The 18,596-nt window shown below is 50.5% G+C and overlaps 1 protein-coding gene across 1 annotated transcript in view; it reads right to left on the reverse strand.

The window, feature by feature from the left end:
- Nucleotides 1-18,596, reverse strand: part of RAPGEF1 (Rap guanine nucleotide exchange factor 1) — a 107,567-nt gene that overhangs the window by 47,062 nt on the left and 41,909 nt on the right. Inside the window, exons 2-5 of the mRNA XM_077768410.1 lie at nt 14,896-15,035; nt 14,214-14,327; nt 8,791-8,969; nt 4,728-4,884 (exon numbers count right to left, since the gene is read on the reverse strand). Of these exons, the coding sequence (XP_077624536.1) occupies nt 4,728-4,884; nt 8,791-8,969; nt 14,214-14,327; nt 14,896-15,035 (590 nt within the window). The remainder of the gene's footprint in view (nt 1-4,727; nt 4,885-8,790; nt 8,970-14,213; nt 14,328-14,895; nt 15,036-18,596) is intronic.

Genomic DNA, 18,596 nt, shown 5'->3' on the forward strand with positions numbered 1-18,596 from the left:
GCCAGTAAGTGCACGAACAGAGACTGGACATGATAAGCTCTCAGGGAAATGCACATCAGAACCGCTCCACACCACCGAGACGGCTCTGCCAAAAAGAACCGGTGGGAATGGAGGCCGTGGAGAAGGCGGAGGAGCCGAAGCCGTATCCTCCAAGGGTGAAGACACAGAATGACGCAGCTGCTTTAGGAAACACCAGATGGAGCCCAGAACTACCGCGTGGAGCCGCAAAGGTGCTCCGAGGCGTCCCACCAGGAGAGACGAAGACACACCTCCACGGCAAGGTGTCCAGGAGCGCTCACCGCGGCGTTCCTCAGAGGTGCCCAAAGGCAGAAACTCAGATGTCCAAACGTCCACGAGAAAACCCTGTGACGCGGTATATCCACACAGTGGAATATTATTTGGCTATAAAAAGAAAGGATGTACCGATATATGCTACAGCACGTGTGAACTCCAAAACCATTATACTAAGTGACAGGAGCCGGTCACAAAAAGCCACAGAGTACACGACTCCTTTTATATGAAATGTCTCGAATAGGCAAATATAGAGGTCAGGCTGCCTAAGGCTGGGGGGTGGGGAGGATGGAAAGACATGGCGGGGAGAAGGGGAGAACATAAAGGGTGGACAGTTACTTTCGGAAGGTGATGAGGATGTTCTAAAATGGACTGTGGTGATGGCTGTACAAGTCTGTGAATACAGTAAAAAAAAAAAAAACACTATATATATTTTAAGTGAGTGAATTATATGGTATGGGAATTATAGCTCAATAAAGCCGTTTATCCCCACCCCCATGCCCCAAATAACTATCAGATGATAAAAGCCTGGAGCAGATTTTCATACCAGGACAACTAAGAAGAAAACCATCGAAGACTTCTAGGGTCACGTCACAGGGACCTCTTCGGTGGCAAAGATGGGGCCTGGGCCCCAGGAAGCACGGGGCACTGGGGCATGGCCGATGCCTATGAACCCGTGAGTTCAAAAGGGTATTTTAAAAAGCTCAACTCACTGGTCATGTTAAAGGGTGACAGTAAACACGGGTTATTTTGAAAACTGGTGAATAAACGAAGGAATTAAGCCCTGCTCCTGCCTCTTCTATCGGAACGATCCCTCGGTTGACAAGGGGGGGCCTGTCAGTTATGTGTTTCTCAGCACGAAGCATCAGGAAGCTGTCGTTCTGAAACCTCTGATCAGTGAATGGATCTAGGCAAAAATCACGGATGGCTACTAACGTCAGAGAGGGAGGCGCGCCTGGGGGGCTTAGTCGGTTAAGAGTCTGACCCTGGCTCAGGTCCTGATCTCATGGTTCATGAGTTCGAGACCCGTGTCGGGCTCTGTGCTGAACCTACTTCAGATCATCCTCTCTCTGCTCCTCCTCCTGCTTATGCTCATTCTCCCTCTCTCCCTCAAAAATAAATAAATGAACTTTAAAAAAAATTAAAATAAAATGGGAACGATGCCTCTTGACAGAGGTGCAGGGCAGCACCGAGGGAGCACCTGAAATAGAAAAACCTGAATCCAATTCAGCCTCTAGTTTCACAGGAAATTGAAGTGAGTTACTTGGGAAGACGGGAGTCAGTTTAAAGGCACGTGCCAGCCTCTCGGCTACGGGCGGGATGACGCCATCCTCATGGCCCCTGAACGGCCCGTCCCTCCCAGCGAATGAGGCCCTCTCACATCACCACCGCCAGGCTCATACGGTGTCCTCAGCCTGGTGGGGACAGGAGAGACTGGAGGCCGGCTGGCAGGGGCGGGGGGGGGGGGGCGTAGGCAGCCCCTGGGCTACGCTGTGTCCCCCTCACGTGGGAGGAGGCCGGCCAAGGGTGACAGGAAGTGCGGGGGTCTGGGGTCCGGCAGGCCCGGGTGGGGTCATGACCTTGCTGCTGACCGCTGGGCTGCCTGAGCCAGTTCCCGCACCTGTGAAGGGGCGACCACACCCACTGCAAGAGTCCCTAGGAGCCCTGGGAGGGACTAATGCCAGCTGCTGTCACTGTGACATCCTGGCAACAAACGGCACCAGTTCGGTGTTCAGACCACCCCTGCAGCCTCGACTGATTCCAGCGACAGGCCGATCCCCGCACACCCCCTTCTGGCTTTGGCCTGTCTCTCCCTCAGCGCAGAGTCTCTGACCACCCGGAAACAGGAAACACCCAAACACCTGACCAAGTGAGGCCACGTGCCACTTTCCTCCGGAATGCCAGGCCTCTTCACGCTTACAGAATTACACGTTCTGCGGCCCTCCTCCCCTGTGGATCCTGAGCTGCCGCTCAGGGGCTGTGCCAGTTTTATCGCCGTATTCCCAGTCCTATGACCCTGACTGGTATTCGAGGAGGCTCTCGAGAAATGAATCCTGAATACATGAGACAAAACTGGATTCACAGAGGTCATCACCTAGACACTCTTTGTTCTGGGTCAAGTATTTTTATTTTTTAATTTTATTTTGGGGGGGGAGGAAAATGTGCGGAGGGGGAGGGGAGGGAGAGAGAGAACCTCAAGCAGACTCCGTGCTCAGTGCAGACCTCAATGCAGGGCTTGATCCCACAACTTTTGGATCAAGCCTGAGCTGAAATCCAGAGTTGAGAGTCTGACTCTTGGTTTCATCTCAGGTCATGATCTCACGGTTCATGAGTTCAAGCCCCACATGGGGCTCTGTGCTGAGGGCTCAGTGCAGGGCCTGCTTTGGATTCTCTGTTTCTCTGTCTCTGTCTCTCTCTCTCTCAAAATAAACAACTTAAAAACAATTGTGGAAAAGTTATTTGTTTCCAGACACTGACAGGTTCACAATCTGTAGGTTTCTCTCTCCCTCTCTCATCGGTCAATGTGAGAAATCAGAGAAACACTGCTTTTAGACGTGCCCTTCAATGCATGCTGGGGCCCTCTAATGATCCCATAATGAAAAGCGACTTGGAACGTGACAAAGCTTTGCACACAGAAGCTCCATCCCGTCTGTTCCGGGCCCTCTAACTTGTTTCGATCATCTTGTTATAACTTAGTACAAGGAAATCTGAACAATGTCACTCGCAAAATAACAACTTTCAATAACAGCATTTCCAGAAGCCTGGACAGGAAGAGCAGGGGGGTGCGCAAGCCAGAACTCCACACACTCTGCCAGCAGAGTGTGACCCAGGTCACGTCTCATTCTGCACTGCCGACCTCAGGGAACTCCAGGGGAAAGCGATGGGGAGAATGTGTATACTGCGCTCTAAAATCTGGAAAGTGACACAGGTCTAACAGCACGGGCCACTCTGGGGCTTTCCCCTAAGTCTCCCCAGGCAGCACAGACAGGGCAGACCCTTTACGAGACTCTGGGGAGCGTAGAGAACCCGGGCCATCGGAGGGGACGTGGTGGCGTCTGGCCAAGCCTCCGTCTAAATGAGCTCCCTGACGTCCCCGCAGATGCGCAGCCCTACTCATGTGGCCCCGGTCGACACGATTCATTCCCGAGCAATTCATAATGCTAAGCAAGGCTTTCTTAGCCTTCCCTCTGTGCCTCTGCCATCTGCGGGTCCTCATTTGACTCTCTAGAGCTTCCAGAACTTCCATGGGATGTCAATCCCGGGAGGCAGCTTTTAGGAATCTGATGGGACGGCTGAGTGGTGAAGGAGGTTTTCTTGGACCTAGGTTAAGTACCTCGGCTACAGCTTTGGACTGAAGGGTGTAGAAAGGAGGATGGCACAGCTGTTTTCTTCTTCACCCTAAGCCAAGAGCCTGGTCTCCAAGCATGCACCTAGCACCACAAAATCAATAATGAACAGCAGCTAAAGTCTGAGTGCTTAGTATTTACTAGGTGTTGTTCTAAGAACTTTCTATGTATTAACTAATTTAACAATTCCTGCAATCCTAGGATATATGGCACTATCATTGTACCCATTTCACAGATGAGTTAATTAAGGTACAGCGCCTCAGACTGAGTAGACTGCTCAGGTTTACAGACTAGTTAAGTGGTGAACTTGGATTCAAACCTCGCCCAGTGGGCCCCAGGCTAGCCCTCTTTCCACTACTAGCATGGCCTCGCAGAAGAGCAGGGTCTCCACTTTCCCACTGCCCACAGTCTGGATCCCAACCCTCACCCACGTCACACCTCCCGGTCGCTAATCCTGTCTTGCTCCTCACCCACAGGACCTATTGTGTCAGTTAGAGTTTGTCGTATGGACCCCAACCCAGACCCTCTAGGGCCTCTGCTTCCCACCTTAACGAGGCTTCGTAATTTCCCATCAGGCTGTTTCCGGCTTCTCTGGCCAATAAATTCACAGAACGAGTCAAGAGCATCAGATCCGGAAGGGTTCACTTCTAACCCATCTCAATTCTACTTTTCTACCAAGAACCCAGAAGCTCTTAGAATGTGAAAAGGTAGCGACCGACTTGTGGCGAGTTCTGCTCTAGGTTCAGCGAGTCTTTGCGAGTCTTTGCGAGTTCAGCGCAAAGACAAGATCCCCGGTGCTCTGTCGACTGGCAGGCACGCACCGCCGGGGCTGTGACACGCAGACTCACTGAGCACTGGGAACACGCTCAGGACAGGCTGACCACGCGCCTGGCAGCTTTTCTCACCCCCGAGCCGAGCAGGCCTCGGTGCCCTGAGAGCCATCTGTCCTGGAGGGCAGTGGCCCCAGACAGAGCAGCGCGGTAACAGCAGAGGTGCTTGGAAATGCTCACTCTCCCGTGTGAAGCCTGGGAATAAGCTGCTGTGTGACAGACGCCCAGCGGGGAGGCCGCCGGCAGCCCCATGTCCTACCTTCACTCCGTCCAGCACGGCCTTGATGACCCCTTTCACCGTTGTGACCATCTCCTTATCTTCTGAGTTCACCCCTTCCAGCATCACTTGGTCGGACCAGCGGATGAGGTTGGCAAGACTCTGGTACACCCGGCTGTAGCAGGAGGAGAGGGCTGAGCTGGGGGAAGAGAAGAGTTTCTTAGAGAATGTGAACCGTCTGAAGCACGGCTGTCACTTGAAGCTACTGGTTAATAGTTTCTCGGGGATGAGGGTTTATTTCTCAATCTTTCTTTGCGGAAGACCCATGCCTCCTTTTCATAACAAACATTCCCCCTGGACCTATGCCCTGACACATCCGACGTACCCTGTACAGAGGTTCAGACTCTACTAGACTGTTACAAATTTTTTTTCATTTTCCACATGTCACCGATAAAAATTCCACCACAGTTTATTTGCTTATTTCTGTAGTTTATATGCTTCTTCGAGCTCCCCGGCCCGCGCATGATTCTGACCTCTGTCGAGGCATGGAGCCCCCCTCCCTTCCTCCTAGCTGCTAATCATTGGTCAAAAGCACTACACACTTGTTTTCAGGCAGACTAACACGCATGTTAGATGTGGCACAAGGTTTGTGGCATTTTAGCAGGCAGGATCCTTTATGGGAACAGCCTCTAAGCATGAGCCCCAATGGCTCTGTAGCTCGCTAGAATTCCTTCCAACATGGGCTGAGCCCCCTCCTCTGCACCAGGGCCACGGCAGACCTGCCAGAGCCACGGGCTAATGACACAGAGCATTTCAAGCAGGACAGCAGGGGAGGGGCTCCCTGCGCCGCCAGCGCACACAGACGGGAAGGCCCGGGTACTTCCGATGACTCGGGGAGTGGAGAGGGGAGGCCAAAATGTAGACCTGATAGAGCTCCCACACACTTATAATTAACCAGAGATAGTTTTCTTTAGGAATTATGGAAAGGATCATTTTTCCATTTTAAATGTTACGTATCACAAGAGAAGAAGAGCAATAATGTGGAAAATCTGGGGGATGCCCCTGCTTCCCCTCAAAAAAGAGTTGGGGGAGAAAAAGAATGAGGCAGACATGGAGCAGCCAGAGGCAGAATTTGGAGGAAAAGATATAATATTGTAAGCCACGATTCAAACAGGTTCAAAAAACAAAGCTGTTTATAATGAAACCCTGAACCAAACAAGGCTCTAGTGAGAAGCTCCTCAGAATCAGGTGAGAGCAAAACACCCTCCAGGAGATCTACATTTTCCATTGAGCCCGTCGCTGGGCTCTGTGCGTGTTCCAGCAGGAGAAGCGAGCAGTCAGGGAGAATGAGAGCAAACTCCTCAAGTCCCCTTAGAAACCAGAACAGTCTACCAAAGGGGCTCCAGGAGAGCCAGGCTTTGGCTGCCTCAGAGAATAATGCGAGTGACAGTACTGGGTGCTGGGAAGAGGGCTGAGGGAGGGGACAGGAGCTGGTCTCCCCAGGCAGGGGGCCGGGCCATCTGTGGGGCCGTCCTGCGGGAGGTGGGGGGATGGCCCTTCTAGCAACTCCAGGCCGCCCCCGCCTCCTCCTTGCACGGCCAGGTGAGGTCTCTTTCAACAAAGATGGCCGCCTTCTGCCAAAGTGCTCACGGGGGACTCCGCCAAAGTGTCAATCATATTGTCAAACTACTGGCCATAACTAGACGAAAAGGAGGCTGGGAGACACTCTTACGTAATACTTCATTTCCACCTGCAGTGAGCGGGAACGTCCTGAGGGCACCCGAAGAATGTGGTACTTGAGGCCACGCTTCACTGCGCTGGCCTGGAATGCTCCTCTGGGTCAGGGGCTAAGCCGTTAAGGAAGGAAGAAGGGTCCTGTACTAGGAGAATGTCCAGTGGGCCAAACGTCCCCGGGGACCCCCCCTGGCGCGGGAGAAAGCCCCTCCACTCATTTTCACGCAGAACAGCAGGCTGCTTGCTCCAAGGCCGGTCCGCTGCTGCCCCAGCACCCCAGCGGAGGGAGACCGAGGGCCCGCCAGCTGGGACCCAACCCACAGAAAAGCTCTGAGCAGAAGGCAGGAAACGCCTTCCAGCTTACAAGCTGCACTGGGAGGAACGAGATGACGGAAGGCATCTAAGAGAAACCTCTGAGGAGGAGATATCCGGGTGATCGAGAATAAGATCATCAATTGGCTTTGCAAGAACTTTAGGAAGAAGAACCCTTGGTATTAGCCAAAGGCCTACGCGAGAAGAGAAAGTCATCGCTCCTACGGCCACACCCGGGCCTTTCTGTTTCCCTCTAGAAAACTGCTACAGACACCAAGTAATTTTTGTTGATTACAAGACAGTTATAAAATCTCCCCAGAGACACAAAATGCCCCCAAACCACTGTCCCCTCACTTGATCACAGGGTCTGTGCCTCTGGAAAGGAGGCTGCTTGGCACAGCCTCAGGCTAGGACTCCAGGAGCCATAGCCCCAGCAGCCAGGACTCAGCTACAGGACTGTCCCGGGTTGTCCTAGGGAGGCTCGCACGTGTGGCCGGCAGGGTGCAGCGGCACACACCCCAGCTGCCCACCGTGCCTCGGCCAGTGCCCCCGCGAGGCCCCCTTCTGCCCCACGACTGCCGTGTCTCCGCCCTCCAGGGACACCCGCACCCTGCCGGCCCCAGACCCTTTGCTTTCCCGTCCCTCTGCCTGGACCGCAGGCCGAATTCCCACTCTTCCTTCAGGTCCTGCTCCAGCATCTCCTCCTGCGGGAAGTTTAATTGTACTGTGGGGTCTCCCCTGACTCTCCCCCCTTCAAATCCCAGCAGAGCTTCTGCTGGGTACCTCCGCTGGGTACCACTAGATTCTAACTCCACCGTGGTAGGGACACTCACGCGAGAAGCGGGGGAGGAGCACTCTGCATAAAAAGCCGTCTACACATCTGACCCTAGTGTACCACTGGGCACATCCCCTTCCAAGGAGAACAGCACTGGGCTCTTCTACAAGCTGGGCATGGGGTTAACTACGGCAGAGACACGTGCTCGGTCTCGAGCCCCGCACATAAAACACTCCACGTGTGGCCACTCAACAGGGCACGAAGGGACTCATTTCCTCAAGTGCCTCCTCCGGGACAGGAGAAAGGCCCGGAAAAGCGAAGATGGTAGCAGGGCCAAGCCATCCCGACAGTTTTTCCCTCTGCCACCAAGTGGCCGAAAGGCCACAATCTACAGAGGTCAGCTGCAGCTCCAGGGTGGACGGCCCGGGCCATAGAGCTGCTTGGAAATGAAGACACTGTTTGCATTCTCTCCCAGAAGAAGAAAACTATGCGCTCTGTTGCCAAGTTCCAAGAACAGTTCACAAAGGCTCAAAATCTCACGGGGCTTTACAAACACTAAGCGATCTCGAGGAACTGAAAACAGGGATGCTTTTATCCTGAACAGGTACCAGGAAAGAAACACAGAGCCGGCAGGCATCTGACAGCCTCTCAAGAAGCAGCTCCTGCTAGGTTTTCACTGAAGACTGCAGTTACTATCCCTCTTCCTCCTCTACCTAACAACAAAGACGGGAAAACGCACTCCAGCCATATGAGTTCCTCAAGGAAAGCTTGCTGGGGCGGGGGCTGGCTCCTCCCAACATCCCTGGCTCCTAGGGAACCCAGGTGCTGTCTGGGGGGTCCTGGCTCGATACGGTTAAAGGTTTCATTAATCCAGGCTCTAGCAGGACTCTCGCCCTCTCGTGGCCCAATCAGCTAAGCAGCTGAGGTCTCTGCCAGGCTAGGTCTTGATATTAAGAGGATTTATGTCGTGATAAAATAAACCCCAGTCAGTGGAAGGGGACTAGAAATGTGTCCAAATCAATGAGATGATTGCCAATGACCTAAGGCAAAGAAGCCACCACAGACTTGCCCTGTGGCTACAGTCCTAGCAAGGCTAGAAATCTCCCTCGGGGTCAAGGCCCTCATGAGCAACAATGACCTCCGCCTTGGGAGAGCATCAAGTCATAGCTGGGAAGGGCGGAGAGAAGGCTCTTTTCCCTCCCCACGCCCCTTGCTCTTCCGAGGAGCCCTAAGTTTGAACTGCCCCTTACGCTGACACAGTCAAGGGGTCTCAGGGTGACTCACCTGTGCTGAATTCGAGGATCGCTCTGCACCAGGGGTAAGATGGCCTCCAGCACCTTGCTGGCTGACCCCGGAAGCATCTCGAGTACCTTCTTATCAATAGCCATTTTGTCCACAATGGTCTTAAAGTAGCGCAAGGCACTAACCACCTCTTTCTCTTTCTCTTCCAGCCAGCTCAGGTTCTGAAAGGAAATGTTAAGTATAAGGAGGGAGGAGAGAGATTAAAGGGAGCGGTTTCGAAAAAACTGAAGTATGATTTCCTATCAACTAGCTTGAGATTGATGCGAGCAGAAAAGGCTTCTTGCTGCAGAAACCAGGCCAAATTACTTTCTAAGGCTTGCAGTCAGGATACAGAGGCTGAACTAGGAAGCAGAAGGGAGCTCGGACCAAGACAGTTCACTGAGACATTTCTGAATTCCCTGCCTGGTACAGAGACTGGTGTGGCCTCCCTGCTGTGAGGAACCCCCCCCCCCCCCCCCCCCACCACACTGAGGTATTATCACTCCTTAGCACAGTGAGGACTAATTTGCTGATGGCTGTAGGAAACGTAGAGAACCCGCAGTTAAATCTCACGGTGCATAGCTAGCCAGTAAATCAAATCAAGAGATCCCAGGTCTTTCAAAGATCTGAGGGTCAGTATAAGACAGTCAGAGGCATTTGCATTCCAAGCCCATTCTCAAATGATCCCTCACTAGATTCCCACGCTGAATCCGAAGGTGTAGCTCCCGCTGCATGAAATGGCTTGGCTCTCCCGGAGGGTCTGGACACCCCAGGGCTAGAAGGGGTGGATGCCCTGGGGTGAAAAGGGGAAGAGGCTGGAGCAGGTGCAATGATTCAATCCTCACTCGTGCAGCAAATGCTGACAGCATCCACAGTCCCTCTGCTCCCGAAGAAAGCCCAGCAGGGAGCAGCGTAAAGCCCAGAGCCCTGCACTTACCAGTATTCAAACTCCCACGCCCAAATCTTTTCTCCTTGACTACAGGATGCCTCAAATGTAGTCAGTGGACGCGCGCGCGCACACCCACACACCCTCTCCCTTGGTGCCTTTCTCCAACCTCCCTCTACATGGTCCTAATGTCAGAGGCCTCGGTCCCAGCTGGTTGGCAGGTAAGGGAAATCAAGGATGATCTACAGAACAGATAAATCCAAAAATGGGTTTCCTATCCAAGTAGAACTTATTACATAGTCCAGCGCAAATTACGATCGCTGTAAATGCGGAAAGCTGCCACCGGTGCGTTCTCTGAGGTCTGGCGGGTATAGAAATAAAAGCAACCAGGGCCAAGAAAAACATTTCCAGAAAAATGCCGATTTAAACAATAATCTACAAGGAAATAAGCCAATGATATATAAGAAGCGATTCTGATTCTGAACACTAGCTCTCTTCTTCTTAAACACTTTAAAGAAAAACATTCCATTCTGGAGGCACTTACTCCGTGGGAATAGCACAAGAAAAAGATACAAACAGGATTGAAAAGTAAACAGCTTCTTTAGTCAGACAACTTTCAAAGACCCAGTTTGATTTCTCTCCAGGGGGTACTTCCCCAAAGGTGGTCTGTAGCGCACAAAGAGAAGGTCCTCTGAGGAGGGGGGAGTGCCTCTTTACCTTCACCTTTTCTCTTCTCGTGATCTCACATGTTTATTGACTGTTTCTGGGGCCAGCCACCTGTTACCCACCTCACGGACAATAGCTCTCTCCCTTGCCGTCACCCACCGGGGCCACAAAGAACATGAGGATGAAGGAATCACATTCAGACATCAATGTGCCTGAAATCCCGGCGGCCAGTGTGGCCAGAGGCCCCTGACCATAGCACTGACATCTCAGCACATCGGGACATGTTTGGAACCAGGGATGATGAAGGATGGGGAGGAAGCAGGAAACCTTATAAGAAAATGGCATCAGGGAGCACCTGGGTGGCTCTGTCGGTCAAGCATCTGACCTTGGCTCAGGTCATGAACTCACAGTTCACGAGTTCGAGCCCCAGCTCAGGCTCTGTGCTGGCAGCTCAGAGCCTGGAGCCTGCTTCAGGCTCTCTGTCTCCCCCTCCCTCTCTGTCCCTTCCCTGCTCATGCTGTCTCTCTCTCTCAAAAATAAACATTTAAAAAAATTAAAAAAAGAAAGAAAGAAAATGTCATCAGGCTTGCGAGGAAGAAAGGGGCTGACCTGAAGATGGGAGGTGCCCAGTAAGGGCAGGAAGGCACTTCAGGGCAAAAAGAATCTTCTGTCATGTGCAGAGAGATCAAATGAGTCACTGAAGAGCCAGGCTGCCCTGGGCTCCTACCGAAGGAGCTGACAACTTAGCAGAGTCTGGTTCTGTCCGTTACCTCTCCAGCAAACTGCACTCCCAGAATTCACGGCCTCTGAGCACTGGCTTCTTGCAAAATGCCACCAGCGGTCAGAAGGGCATACAAGGAGACAACGAGATGGAGCCCTCGCTAGAACCAGGAACCCACAGCTTTGGCCCTGCTCGAGCTGCCCAGCTGCGCAGCCCCAGGGGCAGGAGCCCCCTCCCCCACCCTTGCCGGGCACAACCTCCCTGCACCAGCCACCGGCCCTACACAGACTGGGAGCCACCTGAGGGTAGTGGTGTTGAGGAAGGGCCTAGGTGCGAAGCCACTGCTGGGCTTGGGGACTAGTGGCTTCAGGCTCTGCATCTGAAAAAAGGGGAGGATATTACCTAATGTGGCTAATCGAAAGAGCTTGCTGTGGGGACATGAATGAGAATGTGTGTGGAAGTAGTGCACAAAGTTTAAGGGAAAAGCAGATTTTGATCAAAAAATCATGGGTCAGGAGCGCCTGGGTGGCTCAGTCGGTTCAACGTCCGACTTCGGCTCAGGTCATGATCCTGCACTCTGTGAGTTCAAGCCCCACGTAGGGTTCTGTGCTGACAGCTCAGAGCCTGGAGCCTGCTTTGGATTCTGTGTCTCCTTCTCTCTCTGCCCCTTCCCTGCTCATGCTCTCTTTCTCTCAAAAATAAACAAACATTAAAAAAAAGAAAAAAAAAAAAAAGTGGGCCGGGGCACCTGGGTGGCTCAGTTGGTTAGGTGTCCGACTTCAGCTCAGGTCATGATCTTTTGGTCTGCGAGTTCGAGCCCCACGTAGGGTTCTGTGCTGACAGCTCAGAGCCTGGAGCCTGCTTTGGATTCTGTGTCTCCTTCTCTCTCTGCCCCTTCCCTGCTCATGCTCTCTTTCTCTCAAAAATAAACAAACATTAAAAAAAAGAAAAAAAAAAACAGAAAAGAAAATGTGGGCCAGAGCCCAAACTCTGTGTATTTGGAATAATAAACGGTTTCACACACAGTTATGGAGAGGAGTAGATGAGACAGCACGTGAAGTCACCCGGGACAGGGCCTGGGCCACGAGCAACCCTCAGCAAGCCACAGATGGATCTGAATCTGTGCTGTCTACTGAGCTGCAAGCCTCCGTGTGTTTAAACAGGGAATGTCAGGCATAAAAAGTGGGATTAAAATGAGGGCACACACGGCTCTAAGAGGCAAGGGAGCTCATAAGCAATATGTAACGATGACAGCAAATGACAGATGTGTTTTCAGATTTCTTCGACAATCTTCCAAGTTCACACCTGTTGGCAGATTCCCCAACACCCCCCCTCGTTGTGCCCGTGGGCTTGTATTAGACAACAGGTTTGCACTCATGTTGTCTCAGGCAGCTGACCCGGGACAGAGCAGAGTAATCCAACCCTTCTTAAAGGGCGACACCAAAACCCGGAGTAGTGGTCTTCCTGGGCTAAGGTCATGCCCACAGTTCCTTGCTACGGAATGGGGGTTCTCAGCTGCAGCACTACCGATACCTGGGGCTGGGTAATCCTCTGCTGGGGGGGGGCTGTCCCGTGTTGGGGGGTCTATGAGCCAGGGCACCCCGGCTTCTGCCCAGCAGATCTAGCAGCACCTGCTTCACCTTTCTAGTCGTGACAACTCAAAGTGTCTCCAGACACTGCCGAAGTCCCCTGGAATGGGCAGGAACCCATGCCAAGTGAAGGACACCTCAGCACTGAATCTGCCCCCCCACCCCGCCCCGCCATGACCTCTCTTGGAGTAATGAAGAAAGTGGGGAAAGTTCCAAGAACCGAGTGGCCGGACCAGGCTCTTGCCAGTGTGGACTGCTGGCGCGCGGGTGCTGCAGCCACTCTACCCTGACGGGCCCTGTGCATGGGCTTCGTCCCCAGACTCGGCTCCCAGAGGGGGCCGAACGATGCGGGGGGACATGGAAAATGACTCGGGGACATGCCAATCTTCCACTTTATTGCTATTCTTCTTCGATCTGGAATTCGATCAACCTGGCAAACACTGAACACTTTATTTACTCTTTTTCTTCAGCCTCTTTTGCTAACAAATGAGGTGGGAAAAGGGGTTATTCAACAAAAGACTTTTAGACTTAAACCTTAATTTTCTCTACTTTTAACTAGAATTTTAAGATATTCTACTGGTCAAAATAAAAAAAAATATAGGGACTCTTTAAAATGCAAGAATCATGGTGTCTTTGTCATGGGGCAGCGTTTGCCAGTGGCGTTAACCTGACGGCTTTGACGAGGGCTCTGCCACCCACTACGCCCTGGGCGGGCCCGGAAGGAAGGACACGCTTCTCTCCAAGGCTTGCATTTATTCTACATAGCAACGGCTCATTTTGCTTTCCTGTCTAGTTATGTGTGAGAGGCAACATGTAGATCTCTGGCATGTTCAAAAATGAGTTCTGGCTTTCGTAACGAGGAATGTATCACAGGAGTTTGGACTTGGATGTGAGACAGCCAGCGTTCAAACCTCAGCTCTGCTACCTTTCCCTGCGTGATGGTGGCCAGTGCTTCACGTCCCTAGAGCCTCAGTTTCCTTTTCTGCCAAATAAGTTTCCATCTTCTGGGACTGTGATGAGCGTTACATAGGAATAAGTGTAAAGCAGCTGGCAAGGGGCTAAGAGAAAACTGGATAAATGTTAGTAGCACAAAAGGCGTCCCTGGCTCCGATGGGGCTCGGTTCTGAGTGCCTGGCTCTGTGCGCTCTCGCCGTACTCTGAGTCTTGCTAGATGTCTAACAGAGCACCTGTTACTGGAGACGCCCTTCCCTAACTGTTCATATCATCTTAGCAAGTCAAGGCAAGAAGAGCTGGGCTTGAGAGAGAAGACTCACCCGCTTCCCGCAGAACCCGTTGGACCCAAGCAGCACACCCAAACCAACCCCAGAGAGGACCCGCAAGCTTTCGTTGAGGAGTGCTGAGCTCTCTCCAAAGACTTAGATAAATTCTTAATGTTACCCAAGGCCCCTTGGACTGGTTCCTGAACAATTAAGCCCACAGTCGCCACCCAATTCAACACAAGGATATTGCAATAGATTTTCTTTTTTTCCATCCCCAAAACCATGGGCCAGGATTCTGCAGTAGAAGGCAAGGCAAACCCAATTGTTCTTAACGTCACACTGACCTTCTGCCTTTGAGACCTGGAAGCCACAGCACTGGTGGACATAAATTCTACTGCCTGCTGCTCCAGATCCAAGGGGATAGGGTAGCCCTCTGGCAGAAATCTGTCTGTTGCCTCCTGGAAAAGAGGAAACCTGGATTCCTACAGAGCTTGAAATGGCCGTTGGAGGCTGACGGGAGGGGCTGATGAAAATCTATAGCTGTTTCCATGTATCTGGCTTGACTGGCCCTGCTGAGGTTACCAGTGCTTGAGGACGTCCTTGGCTGGGTTTCATGGACTTGACGTGTCTCAGAGCACGGGCCCAAAAGCCGAACGAAGGATGTTCTGGACGTCACAAAGTCCCCCTATGTGTGTGCATGCCAGGGCACTGTGGGGCTCTCTGGGGCAGGGAGGCGGCACCCGGGGCGTAAACATGATGCACCGAGCGGGTTTAAATCCCCAGAGGGTGACACGTCTGGGAAAGCCACAGAACCTGACTCCGATTAACAGGAGAAACATTCACCATCCTAAAGGCTCGCATCTGGCAAAGATGCTCAAGGCCCCTGCCGGGAAACAGGGGGACGCTACAGAATAGGTGTTCTGCACTCAAAGTGGGTCCCCAGGGGTTGAACTTAAAAACAGCACAAACTCCTATGGCTCGAAGTAGGCAAAGGCCAGGAGAGACACCTAGAGAGAGTCCGCTTACTTTGTTCACAGGCTTCTCCGGGACTTTCACAGACACCTCAGCTGGTTTTCCCTTCTTGGACGGTGTTCGCTTGATTTTGGGCGAGTGGAATTTGTCCTTGAGCTTCATGGTGAAGGAGGAGAGATGGGAGCGCTGAGAGTCTGAAAACAAGGAGGTGCTGATGGTTAGAGGTGGGGTGGGGAAGAGCCGCGGTCCCGTGACCTTTGGCGTAATTGAGCGTCGTCCCCAAACAAATCTTTTCCCCTGGCTGTTTAGAGTTACAAAGCAAAGGGGAGACAGTTCCGCCAAAACACTGTTGCTTGCATGTTTTAATTTCTGCAGTTTCCATCTAGTTAGGTTGTTCAGGACTATGGAAGTCAGAGATGGTCAAGCGGCCACGGGAAAAGAACCCACCAATGCTTTTGGTGTCCCCTACACAGTTTGTAGGATGAACTAACCCAAGTCTAAGGGAACCAGCTAAGAAGAAAGGACACCAAAGCAGAATCACAGACATGCAGGTTGTGGGAACTGGAAAGGAATCAACCCCCTCACTTCTGTTTAGGTTTAGGGCAAAGGCAGCACGAGCAAGGCCTCAGAGTAAGCATCGGAGACTGAAATCGCACCAAGGTATTCAAAACCCTCTGGAACACAGCGAACGACTGGATGGTTTCTCTCCAAGATCAGGAACGAGACTAGGGTGTCTGTTCTCACCATTCGGTGTCGTACTCTACCAGATTCGAAAGGAAGATATAAAACTCTATTTGTAGATGATCTTGTATATGGAAAATCCCAAGCAATCCATTAAAAAAACTGAGTACCAAGAAACAAATTCAGTAAAGTCACAGGATACAAGATCAATATATGAGAGGCTGCTGGGTTTCTGAACAGTAGAAATGAACATTCCAAAATGAAATTTTGAAAAGCTTCCATTTACACTACAGGGAACTGATGGGGATGGCTGGCAGAGGGAAGGGGTGGAGACTGGGAAAAGTGGGTGAAGGGGAAGGGGAGATACGGGCTTCCAGTTAGGGAATGGGTAGGTCATTGGAATAAAAGGTGCAACACAAGGAATATAGCCCAGTGATCCTGTGATAGCACCATGTGGTGACAGAGGGGGCCACACTGGTGAGAGAGCAGGATGCGCAGAGATGCTAGAATCACGACACGCTACACCCGAAACTAATAGAACATCGTGTGTCAACTCTACTTCAGTAGAAACAGAACAAAAACAAAAAAGCTCCCATTGACAATATCGTCAAAAAGAATAAAATACTTGGGCATAAACATAACACAAGAAGAGCCAGACATACACTAAAAACTACAAAACATTGTTGAAAGAAATTGCGACAATCTAAATAGACGAATCAAGTGTTAATATTATTAAAATGTCGATACTCCCCAAATTGGTCTACAGATTCAACATAATCCCTATGAGAGTCCCAGCTGGCTTTTTTTTTTTTGGGGGGGGCACAAATGGACAATCTAACCCTTAAATAAGTATGGAAATAAAAGAAACATGCAACAGCCAAAACGATAGAAAAAGAAGAATAAAATCAGAGGACTGATGCTTCCTGAGCTTAAGACTCTCTATTATGAAGTTACAATAATCAGGGCAGCATGGTACTGGTATGGGGAACAGAAGAACGGAATGGGACTGAGAGCCCAGAAATAAACCCACGTGTCTACGGCCGACTGATTCTTAACAGGGGTCCCAAGTCCATTCAGTGAAGGAATGAATGTTCTTTTCAACAAATGGTGCTGGCACCACCGGGTATTTCACATACAAAAGAACAAATGTGGGCCCTTACTTCACACCATATACAAAAATTAACTCAAAATGGATCTCACAGACCTGAATGTAAGAGTTAAAACTAGAAACTCAGAAGAAAACATAGGGATGAAACTTTTGTGACCTTGGATTTGGTAATGGTTGCTTAGCTGTAACACCAAAAGTGACAAAAGAAAAATGAGATCCATTGGACTTCATCACAATTTAAAACTTTAAACGAGACTCACTGTGGTGATCATTTGGCAATGCACACAAATACCCAATCACGATATCATACACCCAAAGTGAAGATGGTATTAAAAATGTTTGTGCTGCAAGCGATACCATCAAGAAAGTGAAAAGGCAAACTGCAGAATGGGAGAAAATATCTGCAAGTCATACACCTGCTAGGGACTTGCACGCAGAAAATATAAACAGCTCTTATAATTCAACAACAAAAGGAAAATAATCCAATTTAAAATGACCGAAGAATTTCAATAGACATTTCTCCGAATAAAATACACAAATGAGCAATAAGCACATGAAAAGATGCTCACCATCATTTGTCATCAGGGAAATGCCCAAACCAACAGAAGTTACTACTTCTAAGCCACCAGGTGTAACCAAAAAGACCAATAATAAGCAAGCAGTGGCGAAGGTTGGGGGCCTGGAGCCCTCCTACACTGATGCTGGAAATGTAAAATGGTGCAGCTGCTGTGGAAAGTGGCTGTCAGTTCCTCACATGATCAAACACGGTTACCCTACACCCCAGCAACTCCATCCCTCGGCATTTACCCAAGAGAAATGAAAACATCTCTCCCTATGATTTCTACACGAAAGCTCACAGCAGCACTATTCATGATAATCAAAAGGTGGAAATAACTCAAACGTCGAGGAACGAATAAAGTGCGGCATATCCATACGACAGAATATTACCTGACGATAAAAGAAACGAAGTTCTGACACCTGCTATAACATGGATGAATCTTGACAGCGTTATGCTAAGTGAAAGAAGCCAGTCACAAAAGACCACTTATTGTATCGTTTTTTATTTGAAATTCTCCAGAATAGGCAAATTTTTAGAGACAGAAAGTAGATCAGTGGCTGCTAAGATTGTGGGCAGGGAGAGGGGTTGCTAATGAGTATGAGGGGTTTTTTGGTGAGGGGATGTAAATATCCTAAACTTAGAATCGGGTGATGGCTGCACAACCCAGTGACTTATTAAAAAACAACAACAAACCACACTGGATTCTACACTTTAAATGAGTCCACTGTGTACGTGAATTCTATCTCAATGAAGTTGTTTTTGAAAAAGCAAAGACCCGCCGAGGCCTCCCTTCATCTCGCCGTTTACCTCAATGCTTCCTGGCGTTTGAAACAATCTTAAGTGATAAGTATTTCCGTGCTTGTCTCCTCACAAGAACGCAAACTCACTGAGGACCATACCTGTCCTTTTCACGGCCGCATCCCAGTGCTAACATGGTACCCAGCCCAGAGACGGTACTCAACATTCACTCAACAAGTGAATGAATCAACCACCAAAAGGACCACTTCTTTTGATACCAGCTGAAATTCACAGAAAATACTTGAAAGTGGCTGAAAATTAGGAACAGAACATGATCCTATGCAGTAGAAAAATAAATCCTGTAGTTTTAAAAATAAAAAGCACTCCTCCCCTCTCCATTCCTCCAGCTATTTAGTACTAAAACACCCTTCCAAATAAATGACCCAGCACCCTGTACTAGAGGCCTGTTACTGTGTCTGTTATTATTATTGTGCATGTCATTAGGGACAAAGCACAATTCCTCCGTCAAAGACCTTCCAGGTGGCAGACAGGTCACCTAGAAGCGCACCACACTCTGGACCAAAGAGACGGCCCGGCCTTCATTCACAAGCAGAGTCAAAACAGACAGGGCTTTGCAGCTGTCTGTCTGACGGTAGGAAGCCCCTCTTG

The sequence above is a fragment of the Crocuta crocuta genome, unplaced genomic scaffold (assembly GCF_008692635.1).
Source record: "Crocuta crocuta isolate KB4526 unplaced genomic scaffold, BGI_CrCroc_1.0 scaffold35, whole genome shotgun sequence".
In the NCBI taxonomy this organism is placed as follows: Eukaryota; Metazoa; Chordata; class Mammalia; order Carnivora; family Hyaenidae; genus Crocuta; species Crocuta crocuta.